At 39.8% G+C, this 24,752-nt stretch overlaps 2 protein-coding genes across 3 annotated transcripts; both read right to left on the reverse strand.

The window, feature by feature from the left end:
* Positions 1 to 5,425: 5,425 nt before the first annotated feature.
* Positions 5,426 to 10,080, reverse strand: rhoab (ras homolog gene family, member Ab). Its single transcript, XM_079636762.1, has 5 exons — positions 9,739 to 10,080; positions 7,408 to 7,565; positions 6,890 to 7,010; positions 6,640 to 6,770; positions 5,426 to 6,502 (listed from the first exon to the last, which is right to left on the reverse strand). The coding sequence occupies exons 2-5, from the start codon at positions 7,561 to 7,563 to the stop codon at positions 6,329 to 6,331; spliced, it is 582 nt and encodes a 193-aa protein (XP_079492888.1). The 5' UTR covers positions 7,564 to 7,565; positions 9,739 to 10,080; the 3' UTR covers positions 5,426 to 6,328.
* Positions 10,081 to 11,495: 1,415 nt separating this feature from the next.
* On the reverse strand, positions 11,496 to 18,350 carry tmem115 (transmembrane protein 115). Of its 2 annotated transcripts, none has more exons than XM_079636761.1 (3): positions 17,882 to 18,350; positions 16,477 to 17,381; positions 11,496 to 12,882 (listed from the first exon to the last, which is right to left on the reverse strand). In XM_079636761.1, exons 2-3 carry the CDS (start codon positions 17,331 to 17,333, stop codon positions 12,654 to 12,656), a joined length of 1,086 nt encoding a protein of 361 aa, XP_079492887.1. In that variant the 5' UTR covers positions 17,334 to 17,381; positions 17,882 to 18,350; the 3' UTR covers positions 11,496 to 12,653. The 2 variants fall into 2 exon arrangements, with proteins under 2 accessions (XP_079492887.1, XP_079492886.1); XM_079636760.1 differs by having other exon boundaries at positions 17,841 to 18,350.
* Between the last annotated feature and the right edge of the window lie 6,402 nt (positions 18,351 to 24,752).

The raw sequence follows: 24,752 nt of genomic DNA on the forward strand, positions 1-24,752 counted from the left end.
AGTAAAGTTATCGCGCAATACTTCTGACAGGATAATTTTATATAGAAAAATATCTCACCATTTACTGATACGTCCAGGTCGCACTCATGTCACCATATGTTTGGTCTAAAACGCAACGCGTGTTTTGCCGCAGGACAGCAAATATGAGTACATTTTCTGTCATCTTTGCAGGACTGTGATATGAAGAGTGTGCAAAGTAACATATTTTAGCAACAGTGTGAAAGTGAATAACAGGCACAATACCGGTATAAACATGAATATCTATTGGTACAATATGCATCACATGAGTGACAGTCCACACTACAACGTGAAAACGCCATTAATAAAAACTATTCCATTTTTAAAAAATCCATTTTGATTTCATGGTGACTTTAAGAAAAGAAACCACAGTGTTTACCCTGGACAAATTACACAGAGAGATCTTGCATTATTATATCCCGAAGGGGTTTGTTTTGTGACAATGACTGACTAACTGTAGACCTGTATATTGACAGGGAATACATCTTCAGAGCAGCAACACACAATAGAGGAACATTTTACAATATATTTGATCATATAATGTTATTTTTGTTTAGCTGGCTGAAATACATTAGCTTACAAATAAGACGTTTTAGTTATTGTCTCTTGTCGGTTTCTTTTTCTTCTGAGAATTGTTTTCTTCTTTTTCCTGAGTGTCTGCTGAATGATTACCATATAGCCTATTTACCATAGTATCCCCAAGGTATTTCAAAGAATAGAGTGCAGTGCAGGCCGTTATGGCATCTGTCCAAAAGATCATGCATTACAATAGTGTTGTGTTTTAGTGTAAGAATACAGGAAAAGGGTCAGCATCACATTCACAATATAATATATATATATATGTATAATAGCTCTATAGAGCTGGATTGAGCAGCATCTATAATTTGAGAAAACCAATAAATACTCGAATAGTATTATAAAACGGATTACTAAATACATTAGTATTACCATAGATATCATATAATAAAGGATATCTATGAGTATTACTATGCAACTGCCGTTTGTGATTCTTTGCTGCTGCATGTGTTGCTTGACAACCTCTTTGGAACTGCATTGCTTGGTGGAGGAATAAATGTGTTATAACGTTATATTTTTTGTTGCTGGTGTTTATTTTATGAATAAAATAAATATTAAAATGTTTATGGAGTAACTCCGCTCCACGTCATGCCTAACAACATCCCTTAACTGTTCTAAATTCACTGTAAAACACGGCTTCGCAGGGCTGCTTAGCATAAAGGAACATACTTAATTCAATATCAAATGTTGCGAGCATTAGGCTCTAATACAGGCCGAATACAGTTATATTTCAATTATAGAATGCAAAATAAGTAGAATTATAATGATTTGCCACCAGGTGTTGCCGTTGTATAAACCTAGTTTTTGAGCTGGAAACTGTTGAACAGTTAAAAGTTTATATCTTTGTTACTTCGATTGCTTTATTAATCTCCACATTGTGTCATTTAGCCTACGGGTGGTGTACACATCATACAGTATAATGTAGCCTAATCACACACACAGAGGATTGTCCGTATCTCAGTGGTAGCCTACACCAGGGCATGATAAGTGTAAAGGAGAAGGTGCTCTTGTTGTATTGGATGCGAGGGGGTATCCATAATGTTTAAATGTTTGGACACTCCTGGAGTCTGGGCAGCATCCTCCTCCCGGTCGCCACGCTCGGTGAGTCCAGTAGTTTAGTCCCCGGGAGGACAGACCCTGCCTTCCTCTCAATTGTCTCTATTCTATTAGCATCTGTCCCTTTAATGCTGATTCTTCAGCTCACCAATTCAAAACAGCACTTGCTACCACAGAGCCATGGAACATATTCATCATGGTACTGTATAGTGCATACATTGAATGGCCCATGCCTTCTTATTTTTTTATTGTGATTATCTTATAATGATAATTGTCATTATTTAACCCTATAAAGCCTACTGTATCATATTTGATACACACTATTAAAAGTTTATATTTTTTAGCAAGTAAAAAGCCTTTTAGTATAATTCTAAATATGTCTCCCTTCGGGTGGTGGTACACTTTTTTTGCTGTATATGATACACAACAAAAAAGGTCTAAATTAAATAAATAAATAAAAACAGTTTTGGACTTTTATTTCATATGTCAGGCTTTACTGGGTTAAATTATGCAAATTTATAAATATAATGCATCTTTAATAATGTTTTATCATTTGTTATTTTATTTTTGATAAATAATTTATTTATTTATTAATTGTACGACCATAAAAACGCGCAGGGCATTGCGCGCTCCCGTACTGCCTGCCAGCCCGGTTTCCATCATCAGCTCTCTCTCTCTCTCTCTCTCTCTCTCTCTCTCTCTCTCTCTCTCTCTCTCTCTCTCTCTCTCTCTCTCTCTCTCTCTCTCTCTGTGCTTCCCGCCCACGTGCTCACTCCTGTGCTCTGATTGGATGTGTAAGAAAGCGATGAGCTCATATTGGTTAAAAATAGCTTCACGCGCTGAGACTAAAAATAGGCGCATATATAAACTCGGCGTTTCACTGAGACTCGCTGCACTTACGCAGCAGTCGCGGGGAAGGTTGGAGCTCTCCGAGAGACACACACAGAGAGAGAGAGAGATTGCAAAAGGGCGGCGGCCCTTTTTCTCTCAGTCCCACGTCACGGCGAAGTCTTTCACAAGAATGACAGAAAAATGGCAAGGCGTTCAGTTTTTCAGCCAGCCTAGTCAGGGTGTTGCTCGCTGGGGGTGGGGGCTGCATGACTATTTCCTTCCTTCCTCAACAAGTCATGTTTTTTTCCCCTTTCAGTTCAGTCAAATAAAAGCAAGCTGTGTTATATTGCATAATTATCCACTACACTACCATTAACCATTATTGGTAAAGAATAAAGATGGTTTGGAGAATTTCATCAGGCTGTTCTGAACCCCGGATTATCCAGTGGGTGGCAACTCAAAATAAATTACAGCTCCTCTTCACCAAGTTTTGAATCAAAAGCTCTCTCAACATTAGTTGGAGTGCAGAGGCTTAGTCACCAGAGTAAAAACAGAACATACTGTTCACTGACAAAACGAAAGCAGAATTTCCACCGCCATTAAAACTTTTTTTCATTCCAGTCTTGTGAAGTAATTGTCTTGTCACCTATTACATTTTCATGACCCCATAAGGCTCAGTTTTTTCTGCATCCTATAATGATGATGATATGTTACCAATCTACATTTTGTTGAGGTGTAAAAGAAACAGTCATAAATCTGAAATGAAAAAGATTTTAAACCAGGAACTGAGATTTACAATGTTTGGTGATCTCAGCATTAAGGAAGCAACATTAATATCTATTCCACTTTTATTGAAATCAAACAATTCTGGATTTGGAAGCGATACTGTGAGCAATAGTTTGAAAACTGTACCATCTTCACTCATCCTCATGTAATTTGAAATGGCTTTCTTCTGTGACACACAACTTTTGAACAACACAATGTTTACTACTAAGTTACATAAAATAAACACATACAATGACCATAAATAGCACCATAAATGTAGTCCATATAACTTTTGTGTTAAAGGAGCTTTGTGAGAGGAACGGACAATATTGGTTATTCAGCAATAATCTATTAATGTGATCAATTCTATAGTACTTTTTGTCCATATGGAACTTGACACACCTATGGACTCTATACATGATCACTTCTGTAACTTCTGAAGCAGTGTAGTGTATGGAAATTAAGAGAAAATTAAAGGGGTGGTTGATTATGATTTCCCTTTTTTAACTTTAGTGTGTTGCTGTTTGAGCATAAACAACATCTGCAAAGTTACGACGCTCAAAGTTCAAAGTATTGGGAGATATTTTCTTTTACAGAAATCACCTTTTAAGGACTACTGCAAATGGCTGGTAGGGACTACACAGGATTCCTACCGGGTTAGTGACATCACAAATCCTAAAATGTACATAGACCCCGCCCCCTGGAACACGCAAGCAGTATTGAGAAGAGGAAGAGTTGTTGTAGTAGAGCACATTTGGGAGTCTGGTCAAGCTGTCGCATCGCATCTGTCTTTTCACATTTATTGCAATACAGTACGTAACACAAATGCAATAGCATGTCACTCTGTATTCATCTTACAACAGTTCTCACACTACTGATTTATAGATTATCATGAAAGAATATGCTAATCAATGACAAGAAGATAGTTAACTCTACATCAGCTACACAAATTCATCAACTAACCATTTATAAATGTCCTGTAGCATTCTACATGTTGTCACTTCTTGAGTCTCCATCATTGTCTGACTTCGGTTTGAACATAAAAGGCAGATCAGTTTCTGACATTTTAGTGCGTGTCTGCAAGCTACCTGGTAACACACAAGCTCTTGAAGCGCCACCCTCTGTTCCGGGAGCAGCAGCTCATTTGCATTTAAAGGGACAGTTTTTGCAACGGGTAATTTGAGTTAAAACTTCACATACACACCCTGGAGAAATCAGAGACTTCAGGGGCAGTATACAACCCCTTTAAGCACAACATTACATCATGAGCAAGTGTCACAAGTTAACAGGACAAAAGCAATGCTGATATGACCCAATTTTGCACTAAATGTTATTTAAAGATGACATATTATGCCCCTTTTCCCAAGATGTAATATAAATCTATGGTGTCCCCAGAATGTATCTGTGAAATTTCAGCTCAAAATGCCCCCCAGATCATTTATTATAGCTTGTCAAATTTAAGTGTGAGCAAAGATGGTTTTGTGTGTGTCCCTTCAAATGCAAATGAGCTGCTGCTCCCCATCTCCGTTCAGAAGACAGCCGATCCTTTACACGAGCTTGGGATACTCCGGCAATAACAAAACAAGAATTTCAGTCATCCAAAATCTCAGAAATTGCCATTGATTGCAACTGACACTGTTGTCACTTGCGAAAACCAAATGTCGGCGCCTTGGGTGGAAACGTGCAGATTAAAGGGCGGTAATATTATAAGATCCCCTTCCTATGTCAGAATAGGAGCAAAATCTGATTGGCTTATTTTTTGACATGCTTGCAGAGACAGGCTTACAAAAACAAAGTTACTGGGTTGTCGCTTTTTACGTTTTCCAGGTTGGTAGATGCACCGTGAACCCGATTATAGCAGTTAAACACGGGAAAAAGTCAGATTTTCATGATATGTCCCCTTCAAAACTTCTGGAACTCATTACTAAAATGTTTTTTCAATATAATATATAAAAATTTTACATTTACAATTATTAATATATATTTACACACACATACATATAATCATTTAGCAGACGCTTTTGTCCAAAAGGACCTACAATTTTTATATATGTGTAATTAACAGTTCATGGAGATCTGAAAAAAAAAGGCTGTTATCAGTTTGCTATGGGATAAGCGCACAAAGCACATTTAAGCAGAAATATGTATGCAGTAGGTGTGCATAAAGTCCATTCATGACTGTGGTGAATATATGCTTTTATTGAATGGAAAAAAATAGTGTGAACATTCTTCAAAATGTCTACACTTCTCAAACGGCAGGTTTGGAATGAGTAAATAACAGAACCGTATTTTTCGTAGTAAACTACTAAAAAAAAAAGGTAGGACAAACAAAATGTTTTTTTTCTGTTAGTATAATTTACATTCTGCTAGTTTCTGAAGGTTTAGACATGAACTGTAAATAATTTTTCTACATGCACACAAAAACAGGGTTGCTCCTTATAGAACATATTTTTATTACACAAGATTACCAAGTCTAGTTTACAAACACGGTTTCCAGTCCTGAATGTGTGTACATATAAATACACACATGCTCATATATGTACAGGTATGTATACATATCAACCCCCTCCCCCCACCCACCCCCATGCCCTTTTTTGCTTTAAAACAGCCATTGCTCTAAAATCCCAATCTTGCCCTGATCTAAAAGAAACCCTTAAAATGATTCATACATACAGAAACAATCAAGTTCAGCCCTGTTTCATGTTGCAGAAAAAAGCCCAGCATATGAGGGATGGGCTGAAGTATTGATTGGCAGCTCACAGGATCGCTCCTTTCCAATCAGCCCACAGGGTCACATGACAGCATTTGGCAGATGGGCAAGCTTAAATGATACCACAAATCCAGGTAAAGCATCAACAAAAAGTCCCATTTCTCAAAGTTCTCTTAAATACTGATAAACATCTCCATGACTAAAAATATAAGACCAAAAGGGAGGAAAAAAACAGACAAAAAGCTTTTTTTCTGGGATCTTTCCCAAAAGCATTTGGCGAATGTAAGGGGGATGTATGACTGTAAATAGGAGTGTGCCCCTCTCACACTCTTTTTGAGCCCCAGTAGAGGCATAAAGTCCGATGGCGAGTATTTACAGCAGACTGCATTTGTTGTTCTTCTTTCCTCTGCGTGCCTGCAGCGCTGCTCTAGTGGCCATTTCAAACACCTCCCGAACTCCATCTTTTGTTTTGGCTGAGCACTCCATATAACCAAATGCTCCAATCCGATTGGCCATGTCTCTCCCTTCCTCTGCCTTGACAGGCTCCTATTGGACAGCCAACACAAAATACGCTGTCAGTACAAAATATCTGCACATTGATTTTGTCTATGCCAATAGTAAAAATGACCAAATACTGTATGCATTTCTATATTCGAACAGGCAAAAACACTGTATTTGTTTACCTGCTTCATCTTGGTCAGCTCCCTGCGTGTGTGTTCATCATTCCGTAGGTCTTTTTTGTTGCCTACAAGGATGATGGGAACGTTTGGACAAAAGTGTTTCACCTCAGGTGTCCACTTCTCTGGAATATTCTCTATACAGAGGTCAGAGAACAAAGGTCAGTTTTATTAGAAAATGAGAAAGTAAGTGTAATTCAAGCAATCACATATGGGAAAGGAACACAGAAAGATATACCGAAAAGTGTATCCTTACCTAAACTGTCAGGACTGTCAATAGAGAAGCACATTAGAATGACATCTGTGTCTGGGTATGAAAGAGGTCGGAGCCTATCATAGTCCTCCTGTCCTGCGGTATCCCACAGGGCAAGTTCTACCTATCGGGTAAAGAGACACACTGAGATTGAATGCACATTCTGAACATCCCAAACCATTAAAATGGACTTGCACAGCAAAAAAGGACAGATGTAGGGGCCATCAGCATGTTAAGCTAAATAAGGAAAGTGAATCAGGTCAATATTTTCACATTAAAGCCTCATCTAAGACCTCCAACTGACAGGCAAAGACTTAACTTATTAAACTGGGTTTTGGGGTTTACATGTGAACACCTAAATGAGCCAAACTTTAATTACATCTTCATTTAACAATCCATCGTTTCATTAGCCAGCATAAATTAACCTCAGTAAATGATGTTATTTGATACATAACTACATAAAGCAGCAAAAATACTAGGATGATTATGCACATTGTATTTCTCATGTGTGTTTTGCTCACCTGTTTGCTGTCAACCTCGATGTCGGCAACATAGTTCTCAAACACCGTGGGTACGTAGACTTCAGGAAACTGGTCTTTACTGAACACGATAAGCAAACAGGTTTTACCGCACGCTCCATCTCCTACAATCACCAGCTTCTTGCGAATAGCTGCCATTCCTACAAAAGACACACACATACACAGTTAAACACTGCTGCATTACATTCCGTCATCTTTTCCGCAGCAGCCGGGATAATCGCCATGGTTATAATGTTGGTATAGGCCTACTTCATTTTTGATGTATACCATGCCACGTCCTGCAAAATTCAATCTCTAATATGAACAGTACCCTTCGTGGCAGTCCTCTGCTATTATAAAGTCCTGTAAATACACACCAACCCATCCCTTAGGCCCAGTAATCAAAGCCACACAGCGTTCTGAGAATCCAGAGTCCTCGGTTGACTCATCACAGCCAACGGTGACATCCGACAAGCCTTCATCAGAGTCATTTCAACATGACCACAGCAGAACCAACCCATCCGATCGCATCAACGTGATGCGTCACTTCATTTTCTGATCCAGAACAGCCGTTTAAAGAGGCAGATCTGGAAGTGTCTGTTAACTGGGCCAGATGTCTTTGAAGTGCAAGCTGCACCCCAGTGGCCAAGATAAAGCTGGCATCTACAGAACAGAGCCCACATTATTGATGAACAGGCCCGTGGCGATGAGAGGAGCTCAGATGGACAGTAGATTAAACACTGACAACACACACACAGTGCAGCAAATCTGAAGATCAAAGTCTGAAAAACAGCAAAAGAGACAAAGCCTTGTGCACTAAAGATCAACTATTGGTTCTATCTTCCATATGGCCCACTATATTAAAATAAATGTATAATGATGTGGGAGATTCTCACTCTTAAATTCAACATGTCTACTTAAATGGAGACAAGATGCTAATGATATATTAATATGAGATGCTGTGCAGGCCGAGGGCCTGGATAAGGCAAGGAAGCTCAAGACCTGAAGATGAACATGTTTATCAACACCTCCTTAAACTTATACTCTTATATCCTCATGGAAGTCAAACTTCATTGGGTTGGATGTGGCCACATGGCTTCTGGGACCTCCTGGTAACTGCATGGCAACACTAAGGTTAGTCAATTATTTAAAGTGATACAGATTAGTCTGGATGGCACCTGTTGGCTCAAACCTTCATTCATGAGACACGGAGAACGCGTTTGTGTAAAAAGGCTGTAATATCAATTAGGCTATATCAAATATATATTTGCATAGATTTATGAAAGATTTACAATGGACAGTGTAAATAAGGCCCAATGGGACTTTCAAACCACTGTATAGGATTAATGACACGTATTAATAGGAATATTACTCACACTGACTTGCTCACTGGGAAAATGTCATGTATTAAAATAAAGGATTGCATTACTGTATAGCTAACTGGAAAAAAGAGAAGCTTGGGGTCAATGCATCTGACTGCCTATGCTTTTGTTTCCAACTTTTTAAAAATCTGTTTGTATGACATATTTTAGATAAACACATCTCTCTGTCTTGAACACACCTAAATACTGTTTATAATGCTACACTAGCCTACATTAAGCAAATCATAGATAAAGAGATAAAGTTCTTTGTCCTACCAAATAAAACAATATCAAAGATTATCTCATAGAAACTCATACATTTAAAAGGATCAATAACCAAATAAGTATAAATCACAGGTTAATAAAACAAACACCAATCAATCAGATTATAATTTCAAAAAATTTGCCTAAATCACAGTTTATGAAACTTGCTTATTTTAGATTACTAATCTCATTATATATCTATATTTGTATATATACCACCGAAGAAAAAACACTTAAGAACAATGGTTCAATGGACGATTAAAGACACATAAAATCAATAATCCTCCAGTTACGTCTAAATCTGAGATTATGCGTCTAGGTCGAGCTTTACGTTAGCTCTCTGCATCAAAAAAACAAACAGCTCTTACCACATATATAACTGTTACCGGTGATACAGATGAAATTTACGACCAAACAATACTGTGTAAACTTCACCAGTTTCCCCCTAACATTTTAAATCTCATTTCCAAGTCTAAATACATGGATAAAGCTTGAAACGGTTCAAAAAATCTGGACGCTGAGGGTGAGCTGCTAACGTTACTCCCGGCCGGCGGTTGCTTGCGGAAGCGGCGAATTGGTCAGTCGCTGAGCTCTTACCTTTCCATGATATCAAAAAGTAGTTTTAAAACAACCATTCAGGGTCGAATTGGGCTTATAAAGTTTATAACAGGTGCATAAACACGGAGACGAGAAGATAAAGTAATCTTACCTGCAGTTTAGATGGCTAGCCGTTTTGTTTTATTCCAACGGTGGAGCTCCGTCGCCTCTTCTGTCCGATACAATAAACCGTTGACGAGCACGCGCAGAGCGCGGGCATTCAGAAGGGGGAAGGGATGGCGTGCACGAGCTCGAGCCACGCCTGCGCGAGCACGTTGAAGAGAGTTTATTTGGCGGTGGATGAATGAGTCATTATGAGAAACGGACCACCCTAACCACTATAACAAGGCAGTTTTGTGTTATATATTAATTTAAAAACTAAAAAATGTGTGCCGTTCATGGAATAAAAATGACTATAATCTAACCAACTACAATTTTTATTCCAGCCTAAAACAACCTCTACCACAGCATACCTTTTGAATAAAGTTTCTTTGGAAGAGGAAATGTATCGTGGCGTGAAAGGTAATAATCAGCACCAAATATTATGTTGACTAGTCTTGTTTTTATAGGAGGCAATCGCATTTAACACTAACAGGACATCCCCAGGCTGAACGAGTTTGTTGTTTTGAGTGGATTAGGAAATGCGTATTTGGAGGTGCGTATTTGTTGCGCCATCTATTGGCGACTGTACCACATTACACTGCCTTTAGTCCACAAACTCATGTTTTAGTATTTTTTTTATGCAACAAAGAAAATTCTGTAATTATTTACTTAATATCACGTTGTTTCACGCCTATTCTTCTGTGGAACACAAAAAGTGACTTAAGCAGTATGGATGCTTTAGTCATCACCTTCTACTTTTTATTGCATCTTTGTTCCATATAGGCTAATGTAAGTGAATGGTGGAGTGGAAGTGCTATACTGTGACCCAGCTTAAATTGTTGTAAACCACAGTAAGCCTCATGCAGAGCCTTTGTTAACTGCAATTATTTTAGGTCTTGGACATGCAAAGAAATGATCTCTGATTAAGGCCTAAATGTGCTGCTTGCAATCATGAGATTTATCATTATTTTAATAGTATTCTGACATTTTTAAGGTGTATACACTACCATTCAAATGTTTGGGGTCAGTAAGATTTCTTAATGAACTTCTCTTCAGCAAAGATACATTAAATATATCAAAAGTGACAAAAATGAGTGTGGATAATGCTTGGACAATGCGATCACCACACACCAGCAATAGCTGGAGAGGAGAGAGAGTGATAGGGCCAATTCAGTGGATGGGGATTATCAGAAGGCCATGATTGATGGAATGTGGCCAGGACACCGGGGTTACACCCCTACTCTTTTATGAGAAGTGCCATGGGATTTTTAATGACCAGAGTCAGGACCTCGGTTTAACGTCTCATCTGAAGGACGGTGCTTGTTACAGTAGTGTTCACATCACTACAGTGGGGCATTAGGACCAACACAGAGCACACACCACAGGGTGAGCACCCCCTGCTGGCCTTACTAACAGCAGCAACCTGGTTTTCCCCGGGAGGTCTCCCATCCAGGTACTGACCAGGTTCAACCCTGCTTGGCTTCAGTGGGCAACCAGTCTTGGGTTACAGGGTGATATGACTGTAACCATATCAAAATTAAAAGAATATTTTCTATTAAAATTGAAAACAAAAATTGTTAAAGATTTCTATTACATGAGCGTAGTTGTTACAACTTCAAGCTGATTTGCACTCAGCTCTCGCCAAGATAAGCACCAACTAAGACTTGTATGTAATGTGAATATATGCACACCAAAATAAACACTAACGGATAATGTAAATGAAGAACTGATCATTTGTTTTGAATCAATAAGGTCCTCTGGTACAGTTGTGTTCTTCATTTAGTCTTTATTAGAGATGGAGAGAGGTCAGAAAATTAGGCTGAAACCTGAATCAGCGAATGAGAGACTGCCAGAGAAGCATCAAGGTTGACGCCTTGGATCCATGAGAAAACAGATCAACAATTACTAGTAAAAAACCTTAAAGAAAAAAAAAGGGTTAAAAATATTAATGAAAAAATTTAGGAACCCGATCCAAATATCACACATAACCACATTTCTCCAAAGTAATAGCTGAGCTATTTGTCAGAATCTGTATTAAATAAAACTCAAGCCACATTGTGTACACAATCTGTGTTTTATAAAAACAGGTCTATTATGTAAGCTCATAATTTAGAGTGCAACACTCTAATCAAAGCCAACACATATAGACAGATCATTAAAGTACAGAGGAGGAAAGGGGTACAACAGGGGACAGAATCAGATTCTGTATTGCTATTATCATTTCAAACTATTCTGAACAAAAATATCTTTGAAATGACTGTATCCAACTCTCTCCTCGCTATGCCTCCACCTATTAAATCGCCGTGACTGAAAACAGGAAATCAAAGGGCCACATCCTGACCAATGAAAGCAGAGCCTTAAATTAGAGATCACGTTCTTTGAAAAGTCCAAAAATTTGCAACAATCTTCATCTTTAGCAATCCAGCCCTTGATGTTCCAGACATTCTTATGATGCTTTTACATCAGTAAGCAGCTAAAAGTCCCAAGGTCTGCTCAATAAATATCAGGAATATTGCCTTTTCCTGATACAAGGCCAACAAATACCAAACAAAAAAAGGCAACCCATAAACATTTTGTAGATTCTGCCATACATTTAAAAACGGAGTTTTAATCCCATCAACCATTAGAGCATTTATTCAGAAAAGATTCATCCCAGAAACCTTACACAAGAGGCCAGAGGGAGAGAAGATATTCTTTTTACAAAGCAGAAGTACTGGAGCACTGCAGATGCTATGATTCAGGCTAGTCCAGGGTTTTTTGTACAGCTGAAAAACAGAGTGTGGATGTCTTTGTCATTCAGTTTACTTATTTGGGTGAGGTGTTCATTTAGTGGCAACTCCTTGTTTGTCTATGTAAAACTTTACCAAGATAGTGTGTGTGACTGAACTCTGCAGGACAAAAAGGAGGATTGTGTGTGTCTGTGTGTTAGGAATGGGTTGGAGCATCTTCGAAACTTATGATGCTGGACTCCTGTTGTCCTGTAGGATTTTGTGTGGTGCTGGGTGCTGGTGGCAAAGTCTCTCGGCTGGAAAGGAGAGGAGTGTCTGTCCGCACCTCCTCATCTTCGTCATCCTCCTCATCTTCCATGCTGGGCCAAGCCGACTGGTCTTCCGCATGCTTCAGGCGCTCGTTCAGAGCTTTCAATGCCAATTGCCTATGGGAAAACATAAGAAAATAAACTGATGTTGCAATCAGACAATGAAATTGCAGTTTCCCATAGGGTCATTTTTCTGGTTGCATCCGCACCTCCAGTAGGATCTCTGAAGAAGGGCTAGGTATCATTAAAACATTTTTTATACCTTGACTTCGATACCGGTTCCTGAACAATACTTTTTTCAATACCAATTTTATGAAAACCGTTTTAACAAGATTACATTACATATTACCTAAAAAATAAAACGGTTTTATTTTTTCAGTTTGTTGACCGTAAAAAAAAGAAAAAAGACTCAGACTTATATAGGCCACTGGGGGGCGGAATATATGCCTTGCACTCAAGCACACATAAAGCTTGCTGCAAAGCACTGGCAAAAGTAACCTATTGATTATGAATGTGTCGGGAAAAATATCAGAGACAATTTAATTGTGTATTAATAATCTAGTGTTTTCTGAGTCCATGTTGGCTGCAAAGATGAAACTGACGTTGCTGACTCATCTCCGCATAATAGTAAAAGCGCACGCGCTTATAGAGAGAAATGCACCTTTCATTTGGATTACATAATCAGAGAGAATTTGTTTTCGATTCGAATTGGTTGGTTTAAAAGTAAACATTTCAAGCTTTCTATATGCCTATTTCTAGTGTCTGTGATGCAAGTAGCCTATACGCTGAGTTTCGGTTCATTGTTTGACCTAATTATTTTGCACTGAAATGACACTCGAGTCTGTCGGCTCTGACAGCGTTGCATCACGTGCACCCGCGCAATATCATAGCCTATGATTTCCGAAAATAGTAACGTTACTATGTCAACTAGTGATATCAGCACAAGAACTGTTGAGGAATATGCAACAATTTAAGTGTTTTTGTCATAATATGTTAAAATAACTGACTAGACAGACACTATCATTTCACATAGGAGCTCAGCTTTGCGGCTGAGACACAAATAGACTTTTAACTTAAAGCTTTTACTCTTAAACACAAAAGGCACGTCATTTTAAAGGGGCTATGTGGAGTTTTCAGCGGCATCTAGCGGTGATGTTTCAGATTGCAACCAATACATTTACAAGCGAGTGCTTTTTTTATTTTTATTTTTTTTATTATGTGGAGTTTGTGTTGGAGTCTGTGTTGTGCTGGATGGGAGCAGGTCGTTTCTTAGTATTAGCAGACTCCATGTCATAAAGTTGCAGTGTCGTCGCTGTTGAGTGCAAAGTCAGTAGACGAGGCGAGAGGCCCGGGAGCGCGCATGCAGGTCTCAGTCACGTCACTGGATTTCGCGGCAAATCCGACCCGGAGCCTTCACATAGAAATAGGAATACTTGCTTTCAGAGGTAATAGCAAAACCCGCGAAGTGGATCATTGTATTGTGAGATTACAACCCCTTCACACACAGGCAATAAAAAATTGATTAATTTTAGTAGAAAAACTCCACATAGCACCTTTAATAAAAAAAAAGAATATTTATTAAACAAACCTGATCAAGACGAGAGCAGAAACGAAAATAAAGTGCATAACTGTAAAATAAAGCATAGGCTCAAAACAAATACAAACAGTGAGCACAGCGCAATTGACCGTTCGCAAAGACCCACCCCCCTTTAGTTACTGTTGCCATGTCCGACCGACAAGCTACGCCGCTCTCACGCCACACCATGTTCTCACGCAGTGAAACATACATCGCGGAGCAGAGAGGACACTGACACGCACTGACAGACAGGACAGACCAGGTTACTTTTTATATTAAACAGTCTCACCTTTCAAATTTGGTAATTTTTTTAAAGAAATGTAAACAATAAATACCGTTTTGTGGCTCTTTAATGTGTCTGACAGATCACTCTAGAGCCTCAGTTAAAGCTGCTCGTGAACCAATCATCTCTTCCTTCTAGTTAATTTATAGCATCAAATAAACATGAATGAACATAAGAAAGAATATCGTTTTAACCGCGGAAAGGTGTCAATACACTCCGCTTTTCATGTTCAAATCCTCCCATGTTAATCTAACAAACTAACTCTCCTGACTGCTTTGTTGGACAAAATGGCACATGGCGAAGTATGATTGGGCAGATCGCCTGTCAATCAAGTTCCCTGCGAAGGGCCAAATGCGCTCCAGTGGGTTTGGCTAATCCAAAAAAAGTGAAAACAAGGGGGGTGTTCTGAAGACAGGCTGTTACCTGTGAAACAGGGGTGCTCTGAAAACACCCCCATTAGCAATTAGTGCTTTCCACCTGATGAAATAAACACGGACAAAAAAATCGACCACTCAGAATTTTGGTCAAGCCAGAACATATCGACCAATAAATCGACTAGTCGACTGGGAGATTACAGCCCTAATGCCAAGTGTAAACGCAGCCTGAGATTTTCTGTACTGATATTATCCTTCTGTGAGATGAGATTGTCCTGATGTAGTGAGCTTGTGAGGCTCCCCCTTGGTGCCGGCAGCAGCTGCTCATTTGCATTTAAAGGGATACACACTAAAACGGTGCGTTTTTCTGAGTGACAATTTAAACATGCTGTAAAAAATTATCTGTTGGGTATTTTGAGCTAAAACTTAAATGTAAAACTACATACACACTCTGGGGACATCAGAGACTTATTTTACATCTTGTGAAAAGGGGCATACTAGGTGCCCTTTAAACGTTAAAAGGATGATACAACAAAGATTTTGCTTTTCTTGGACATGGCAAACTTATTTTTTTTATGAATATATAACTTTACTTGAAGGACAGATGTGTGTAATCGCATGCACTAAGTCGATCTCTCTCTCGTTCACTGTCTGTTAGTGTTGTCAAAAGTACCGTACATCTTTGACGCTCTTTACCGAGCACTTACACAAATACACATGGGAACGTTTGAACGCAAGCATCTATCAGTTGATCCGTCTATCAGTGATTATATTAGGGATCTGCTGATAGATGGATCCGTTGATAGACGCCAGCGTTCAAATGCTCCCGTGTGTATCCGTGTAAGCGCTCGGTGAAGAGCGTCAAAGATGTCTATTTACAACATGTTTTTGAAGAGTTGATCATTGTAGCCAATCACAGACATATATGTTGAGCGGGTGAACACAATTAGCCAATCAGGGGTGTTTAAGAATCCGTTAAACAGCGCACAAAATGCTAGAGGGAAATGCTGGTTGGAAATGCCGACTTGGTACCAAAGTCGGTACTTTTGACAACACTACAGTTTGTTTATGCCTGTTAAGTGCAAATCCATGGAGCCTCTGTATAAATAACCATGATAAACACAGTCTTTCCATTATTAACTTATTTAACATTCAATACACATGCACAAAGTGCAAAACAAAAAGGGCATAGCCTAATGGAAACAATGAAAAAACGTGAATATCGCGTTGGTTTGCATTCCTCTACTAATGCCTGTTATTAATACTGTAAGTATTATTTAGTGTTAAATTATTGTAGTTGGGTTAGGTGGCTTATATTTTATTGTGAAAAAAAAAATAGCTAAAAGAAAAATATAAAAGAAAACCTAGCTTGAAAAATATAAAAGAAAAACCTAGCTAAAAAAATACATGATAAAAGCCAACTCAAAATATTAATAAATACGATAATAGTATATAATGCTAAAATAAGGTAAACGTACCTCCGCCTTTCTGCATCTTGAGGGTCTGTGCCTGGCAGGCTGATGGTGATGGAGGATGGAGCCCCAACATCATAGCGCTTCACCATTTTACGACAAACTTTAATCTTCACAAGGACAGAGTGCACAAGCCCGGCTGCAAACCCAACAGCCGGCTGGAGAGCCTCTGGGAAGAAAGAGGCGAAGGCAAAGTGGTCCGACATGTCTCCACGCCCCCTAGAGTGCCTCTGGTAAAAGCGCAGGTAAACCCACCCAGACAGTGCGCCGTACCCACACGCTGCTAGTGGAGCTGAAGTGTCCAGCAGCCCCGCTAGCCGCAGCACAGCTATTGCAAGCAGCGCTAGCGCTGGGGCAGCTTTCAAGCGTATTTGAGGAACTCGAAGCACTGTGGTGTCTCCCGCAGTCTGCTTCAGCGCTACAAGAATGCCCCCAAGAAAAGCAGGTGCGCCGTACACCCGCACGTCAAACAGGTAGTCCAGGTCAAAGGTCGCAGCGTAGGTGAGAAGGTATGAGAGTCCAGATAATAGACCGGCTGCTACATTTACCACAGCAAAGAAAATCAGCAGCTCCAGCGCTCCCCATAATGGCTCCAAAAGCCGCCCGGCAACCATCACGGTAGCAATGTTTGCTGCCACACCAAAAATGTGCTGCTCCACCACCGCATGGGTCAGAAGTGTCCAAATCCAGAAGTTGGGAGGAAAAAGGAAGCCAGGTGTGACAGCAAGCAGGTAAGTGGTGTTAGCAGCCCAGGAGAGCAGGTACAGCAGGATTACTGTGGCACATATGGATTTGACCACCACGCTCGTGCTTGCGAGAGCACTCAGAAAGTGCTGCCGTGCCACTGGCAGGTAACGGTTCATCCTGATGGATTCGAGTCCTCAGTTGCAAACACTCCAGAAACGGTGACCCTAAGAAATCAACAGCTTGTGTCAAACATGAGGATCACAAGCAGGAGGCAAAACCCAAAATGCATGCACTGTGACCTCATCAACAGAGGTTCTGCAACATAAGAAACTTTGGGATGGGGGGAGAAAATGACGATTACCTCACACTGGTCTTACAGGTGATTGCAACACTTGGGTTGAGATAAGTAGACCTCAAAAAGCAAATAACTGTTGCTTTAAATAATATTGTTTCTTAGCTAATAAAACACAATCTGATCTGTCATGTACCGCATACAAAATACTTTAAAATACTAAAGCTTTATTCAAGGTAACTGTTGCTGTACAAGTAACGTTAGTTGACCTTACTGACAAAACATGATTATGACTATCTAACGTTACCTGCTCAGGGTTTCCTGTTTCTGAGTTGTTAACATATAATTCATCACTTATGTGTTTCTATCAGAGTCGGTACTCTAACGTTACCTGCTTATCAGCACCGTCTGCTAACACTCCATAAACCTCACCTCCTCGGTCTCTTTTAACACATTTTGTTGGTCAGTTTGACAGTCTCATGTCTTATAAAAGTCTTTTGGCTTTAGTTCAGGCACTTGACGTATGTTTTACGGTAAAAACACGCGAAGATATGCGAGTTTTAAGCAGCTTTCTCTCCGGTGGCATGTCCTCCCAGACCGGCCTGAAGTCGCAGTTCAGTCCGGGGATTTCCTCTCACAACAGGCCTTCGGGTTACAGGTTTGAAGCCAGAATCCGTGAATCCGAAACAAATATCCAGGCTGATGTTTTTAATATCCTAACACCGTAATTTTCCTTGAATTAAGCTTGTTTTGTTGTTTGAGAGTGTGGCGTTTCCAGCTAACAGCCACAAAGCGCATACATCAGATTTGCAAACGTCACCGTCCAGCGTTGCGACTGGGCGTGTCGTTTACAGCGCTGCTTGGCTAAGACTGCTGGGAAATGTAGTCATTATTCGCCTCATGAACGCTAGACAAGTCGTTTTTTTTCCTTTTTAACAGCTATTTTCATCTATTCCTTCAAACCAACTCATAGTTATTTTATGTTACTAGTATTTTTAATTACTAATAAGAAATTCAGTAGTGACTAGTAGATAGATAAGCTAAGTATGTATTGCTTTGCTAGTAACTTTCAGTGCTGGAAGTAGCACCCCCTCAAGTTGGTCACGCGGATTCGTTGACCAACAGAAAGTTGTTTGATTTGAAAGTGACTCATGTCATGTGAGATGTGAGCAGCTCTTAAAATAGCGATTAAATTGTTTTAACAAATGAATAGTAGTAAATAAATAACAAAATCGGTCAGTAACTACATTCAATAGCCCAATTGAAGTATTAGTCCCTAATGAATATTTACTTCTGAAATGAAAATATAAAGTCTGCTAGCCTAATAAGTATGGGATTACGTACTATTAACTAAAAATAAAAATACGTAGTTTGTTTTAAGGATTAAAGAGCAAATACCTGTTAAATGACTACATTTAATGCATTAATGCATTGTCCCATCTAGTCCACTAGATGGCAGACAAAATTAATTTCACAATGACTTATATGAAGCTTCTTTTCTAGTTGTGATATAATTAAATGATGACAAATATCTTGTATTCCATCAGAGTCTGAAAAGATTATGCAGTTATACAGAGGATACGACCTCATGTGTGTAGAACATCGTTTACAAAACCGGCCTCGGCTGTTCATTCACCTGTTCTCACCTGTACATCTGGGGTCTTGCATACCTGCTGAGATGCTGACAGGTGTTATTGAACATCTTTTGCCTTGTAGAGCAGACAGTGATACTATAGAAATAATAAAATGTTCTCACCCTCTCACACACAAAACGATTCCTGGCGTCTACAAAGACTTTCAACTGACAAATTCAATATGGTTTTCATTTCAATGGTTTATGTCCATTTGTCTATCCTGGCAGTACACACACACATTTATCTATCATGGCAAAGACTTTCCATTGAGTTCCATACTGAGCTAATATTTTCTTTTATCCCCGAACCCTAAATCATTCAGCATTTTTACATTTTCATTAAGACAATTTACTGGGTTTGTGGGGAACATCTGGTACCCCAAATATTTTACTGTCCTAGAATTGGACCTCACTCACAACGTATGCAAAACCTGAACGCACACTATAGTCTAAGTGATATTTTCTATTTTCAAAACGAACCCTAACAAAAACCTTATATTTATATTTCATTACGCCATTATTTATATATTTTCCTAATGGAGACTGGCTTCTGCCCATCCCCCTGCACGCACACCGAATACTAAAAAGGACCTTTCCACAAATTCAATATGCACATTTCTAGGAAAAGGAAGGTCATGGCCCAATGACAGCACTATTTAATTTTTAGGAGCTTTAATTTAAGGAGCTCGGTCTCCTTTCTCGTTAGCCTGCAGTGACACATTTATCCAATACTCCTAAGTGTGACAAATCAACACCTGATGAAAACATTTGGTTTGGAGACACAAATGCGTGTGGTGCATTTCAATGTGAGAGAAAGAAGCAAGGAGAAAAGAGAAAGATAATGTGGGAGGGCAATAAGATCAATGTCACTGATAATTGCTGCCTGTCCAGGCTTTTAATATACACTCACATAATGCTAAACACACGGAAACACGCTCACACTATCTGTCCTCTCCAATACTGTCAGTTTGTCATCCTGCGTTCCAGATCACATGGCATCGTTTCATCTTTCATTCAGCATTCATCACACTACTCATCTGTTGTCCTCTTATTATCACTCTTGTTAGCTGTTAACCATTTCTGTCAACAACAATATTCTTTTTGAAAAATCATCTTGTGCTTCACGGAAAAATTAAAGTCATATGACATTTAAATGTAAATGATGATGGAATGTTAATTTTTTTGAGTGAACTATCCCTTTTATGTCTTCTTATCTCCAGTGTGAAATTGAATCTGCGTCACTGATATCCTGTGATGTGCAGTAGATATGAACATTAATGTGGGCTTGTGTCATAAGCGTTTTTTTTCTTTTTCAGGCCTTTTGATGGCACTAGACCAGACAAGACCAGGCATTCCCAATTAAAGCCTCTGGTCTGCTGCCATTCTTATTCACAATCACAACTCATGGAATGTGATCGTCAATTACAGAGACTGTGAGAAAGAGAGAGCAGACACAACCTCACTATTTAAATGGTCAGACAGTAAATCCATGATCTGCAGAAAGGTTTTATAACTAAATTAAACATGTTTGATAAATGAACAAATAATGATTACAAGGAATTCTGTTTGATAGCAAGTAGCCTATGTGTCCGACTGCTACAAGATTAGGGATAGATCTGATTTGGGTTTGCTTCCTAGAGTCGCCTAGAGATGCAGTCACACAGAACTTTTAAATCGGTGATGAAGCAGTCGTACCTCCCCTTAACCATGATAAAATGAAATAATGTTTAAATATACCCAAAACAAATGACCATGACCACCAATATGTCTGAAAGAAATACATAGTAGGGTTTTACATTTCTACACATTTGGTAACCGTGTGTCCCTGCCGTTGCCGGTGTGTCCGGTGCCCGTGCCCATGTGTCCATGATGCCGATATACGTGTCGGAGTCCGTGTGTCCGTGCCGGGGCATCCGTGTCGATGTCTGTGTCCGTGCCGGTGTGTCTGTGTCTGTGCCGGTGTCTGTGTCCGTGCCGGTGTGTCCGTTACCCGTGCCGGTGTGCCCGTGTCCGTGCTGGTGTGTCCATTACCGTGCCCGTGTGTCCGTGCCGGTGTGTCTGTACCGGTGTGCCCGTGTCCGTGCGTCCGTGTCGATGTCAGTGTCGGTGTCTGTGCTGGTGTGTCCGTGCCGGTGTCTGTGTCCGTGCCGGTGTGTCCGTGCCAGTGTCGGTGTGTCCGTTACCGTGCCGGTGTGTCAGTGCCGCTGTCCGTACCGTTGTCCGCGACCGTGCCGGTGTGTCAGTGCCGGTGTACGTGCCGGTGTGTCAGTGTCTGTGCCGGTGTGTCCGTGCCGGTTAGAGATGTTCCGAAACCGTTTTTCCCTTCCCGATACTGATTCTGATACCTGGACTCTCAGGGTATCGGCCGATACCGAGTACTGATCCTATACCTGGGTGTGTATCTATACAGCTGCAATTCATACTAGCCCTGTATGTAAGTTTTTTTTACTTTTTTTGTTTTTGTTATGGGAATTTCTGCTTTGTAGTTAAACTCATCAAACTTTTATTATGTTTATTGTGTGTCTGTGTAGATATTTTCCATGCAAGTTGTTAGTGCTAATTTTTTTGCCTGTTAGCTGTAAGGTGAGCTAGTTCATGGCTACATGATAGTTGTGTGTTTGTTGTAACACACACACACGACACACACACACACACACACACACACAAATTACTTAGGTAACAAAATATCTAAGACAATCACAGTTAGCACAGGATCACCACAAGAGTGTGTACTTAGCCCTTTACTGTTTACTTTGTTAACACATGACTGTTCTGCTAGTTTTACCACCAATCATATTTTAAAGTTCGCTGATGACACCACAGTTGTTGGCCTCATCACTGACAATGATGAGTCACCTATGGCGCTTTTCCACTGCATGGTACGGCTCGGTTCAGTTTGGTACGGTTCAACACGGCGCGGAGCGGTTCGGCTCGCTTTGCTTTTCCACTGCGTGGTACGACTCAACTCGGTACAGCACGGTTCGGTTCACTTTAGCTCGGTTGCTTTTCCACTGCAGTTAGTACCGCTTCAAAGTGGGTGGGACTGATCGTTATTGTAGGTCCGGTGGTAGCCATGAGCGGCTAAGAGCTGTGCTACTTCCGCTCCTCGGCAACCAACGAGAGGAACGTCTGCACCTCGTCCACTGACCACGATTCAGCCATTTCTTGTTTGATTTTTTTTTAAAACTTTTTTTGTCAAGTAAAAACTCTAAAAACAGGTGCTACCGCGTTTGCTGTTGTCTGGCTATTTAAATATAGCGGGTTTAGTGTCTCGTGTAGCAAATATACAATGACGCTGAAGTGACGATTTTGTCTGACCAATCAGTGATCTGCAGTGTTTTCACGTCACATTTAGTATCGGTACGGTACGCTTGGAACCTCAACAGAGGTGGTACCATTTATAGCGAGCCAAAGCGAGCTGTACTGTACCGTACCATGCAGTGGAAATGCACCATAAGTGAGCCATACCGAACCGAGCCGTACCGTACCATGCAGTGGAAAAGCGCCAAAGCGTGCCGTGCCGTACCGAACCGTACCGTAGCCTACCATGCAGTGGAAAAGCACCAATACAGAGAGGAGGTGGAACAGTTGACAGTATGGTGTAAAATACACAACCTTGTCCTTAATGGTTGTTGACTTCAGGAGGATTAGTCGTCGGCACCATCTCCCACTGACCATCAGTGGTTCTGAGGTGGATATAGTACATAGTGTCATGTTCCTGGGGGTCCGTCTGACCAATGAGCTAACCTCCAGTGACAACACAACAGCTATAATCAAGAGGGCCCAACAGCGTCTTATTCTCTTCGTAGACTGAAGAAGGTGGATCTCCCTATTTCAGCCTTGACAATGTTCTATAGAGGCACCATTGAAAGCATTCTCACATATTGCATCTCTTGCTGTTTTGGAAACAGTACGGCAGAGGAAAGACATAAATTGAACAGTATTGTGAGAACTGCTGAAAAAATAATTGGTGCTTCATTGCTACGTATTCAGGACATCTACACAGAGCGCTGTGTGCATAGAGCAAATAGCATTATTAAGGACTTTACTAATTTCTCACATGACATGTTCATACTCCTTCAGTCTGGTAAAAGATACAGAAGTATCAGGGCAAGAACTAGTAGGCTACTAAATAGCTTTTTCCCCACAGCTATTAGACTGCTTAACCAGAATGTGATCTGAACTATTTATTTTATTCTTTTATTCTTTTTAGTGTATCTTAGTATATGTATATTCAAATTGTGCTCTTTTGATTAGTTACTATTGCACTGAATTACTACTGAGAAGTGGATGTGTGAAACACAATTTCATTTTTATGTGCACCATGAAAATGACAAATAAAAGGAATCTAACACACACACACACGCACGCACACACACACACACACACACACACACACAATGTTCAAGTGTTCAATTTTATTATGGCCAATACTAACACTGGCAGTAACAAACATGCTTACAAACAAACAATGTTTGTGTTCAAGTTCAATTTATAATGGTCAATTACTATGACTGACAGAGTGACACACACACATCAGTTATACTGAAAAGTCAGTGTTGAATAAAAACCTTTCAAAATATTTTTTTGTAAAAAATCCTTATTTCCTTATGTTACATATCACCCCCGGTGGATATCATAATGTTACATCTCACCCCAGGGTATGTTACAACTAACCCAGACTATGGGGTGAATTGTAACATTTCACTCCTCGTGTTTTAAACTAAACCATGCATTTTCTGTTTGTGTTGAAAAGATAATAGCTATGTCATTATATAGCAGACACTTGTAACTAGTTTGGATCACATTTTGAACACACTGACTTCAAAGTACAAGATAGACAGAAAGGTCAAAATTGTTACAACCATCCCCGGTCTCCCCTATTTATAATAGCGTATATTTCCATTACATCAACATAGAGGAAAATATGCAGGTAAACAAAGGGGGCAAAGAAAGGGGAAACAAAGAGCAAAAAGAAACCAGAAGAGAGACATAGATTTTTCTTTTATTAGAATTCAAACAAAAGATTCAGAGATGAGATAGTGAGCCACTAACATGCACGTCGTGTTATTGTGTTTTCATGGTTAACTTTTTTATTTTATTCACTGTCTGTTTATTACATCAATGAGTATTTGAACCTAAAAAAAACACAACATCTTTGTGATCTCAAGTTCATTAGCGGGTCTTTTGAACGTCATCTTTTATAGTTGCAGTTGCAGATGACACTGACTCCTCTGTCCTCTGTGTGGATGACATATCATACTTTACCTGACTAGATCTTGTGTTTCACATATAGTATTTTCAATAATAATAGCCCAAATAATTGTATGAATGTGTAAGCAGGAATTGTTATTGTAAAAAGTAATATGTTGAAAAACTTTTCTTGCGTTGCCAATGACAGAAGTACAGAAATGCAGAGAGAGAGATTGAGAGAGATCAAGGATAACAAACCTTGTGATTTCGTTTTATAATTCATTGAATTCCTTCAAAACCTTCATAGCTTTACTCAAAACCACGTCATCGGAAAAATCCAGCAATCAAAAGCACTTCCAACATTCTGTGTTTGTTCTTTTGAGATAGTCGTGGTGATAACAGCAGGGTATCAAGACCAGCTCTCTGTAAAAACTACATCTGACAGCAACTTTCATTCAACAGAGAAACTGTCAATAA

This window comes from Phoxinus phoxinus (assembly GCF_949152265.1).
Source record: "Phoxinus phoxinus genome assembly, chromosome: 15".
Classification (NCBI taxonomy): Eukaryota; Metazoa; Chordata; class Actinopteri; order Cypriniformes; family Leuciscidae; genus Phoxinus; species Phoxinus phoxinus.

Coding starts and splice junctions, on each gene's coding strand:
- rhoab (XM_079636762.1), bottom strand. CDS start 7,563: ATGGCAGCTATTCGCAAGAAGCTGGTGATTGTAGGAGATGGAGCGTGC. Junction 7,011..7,407: donor TCGAGGTTGACAGCAAACAG/GTGAGCAAAACA, acceptor TTTACCCGATAG/GTAGAACTTGCCCTGTGGGA. Junction 6,503..6,639: donor AGCTGACCAAGATGAAGCAG/GTAAACAAATAC, acceptor GCTGTCCAATAG/GAGCCTGTCAAGGCAGAGGA.
- tmem115 (XM_079636761.1), bottom strand. CDS start 17,333: ATGAACCGTTACCTGCCAGTGGCACGGCAGCACTTTCTGAGTGCTCTC. Junction 12,883..16,476: donor CAAGATGCAGAAAGGCGGAG/GTACGTTTACCT, acceptor GTTTTCCCATAG/GCAATTGGCATTGAAAGCTC.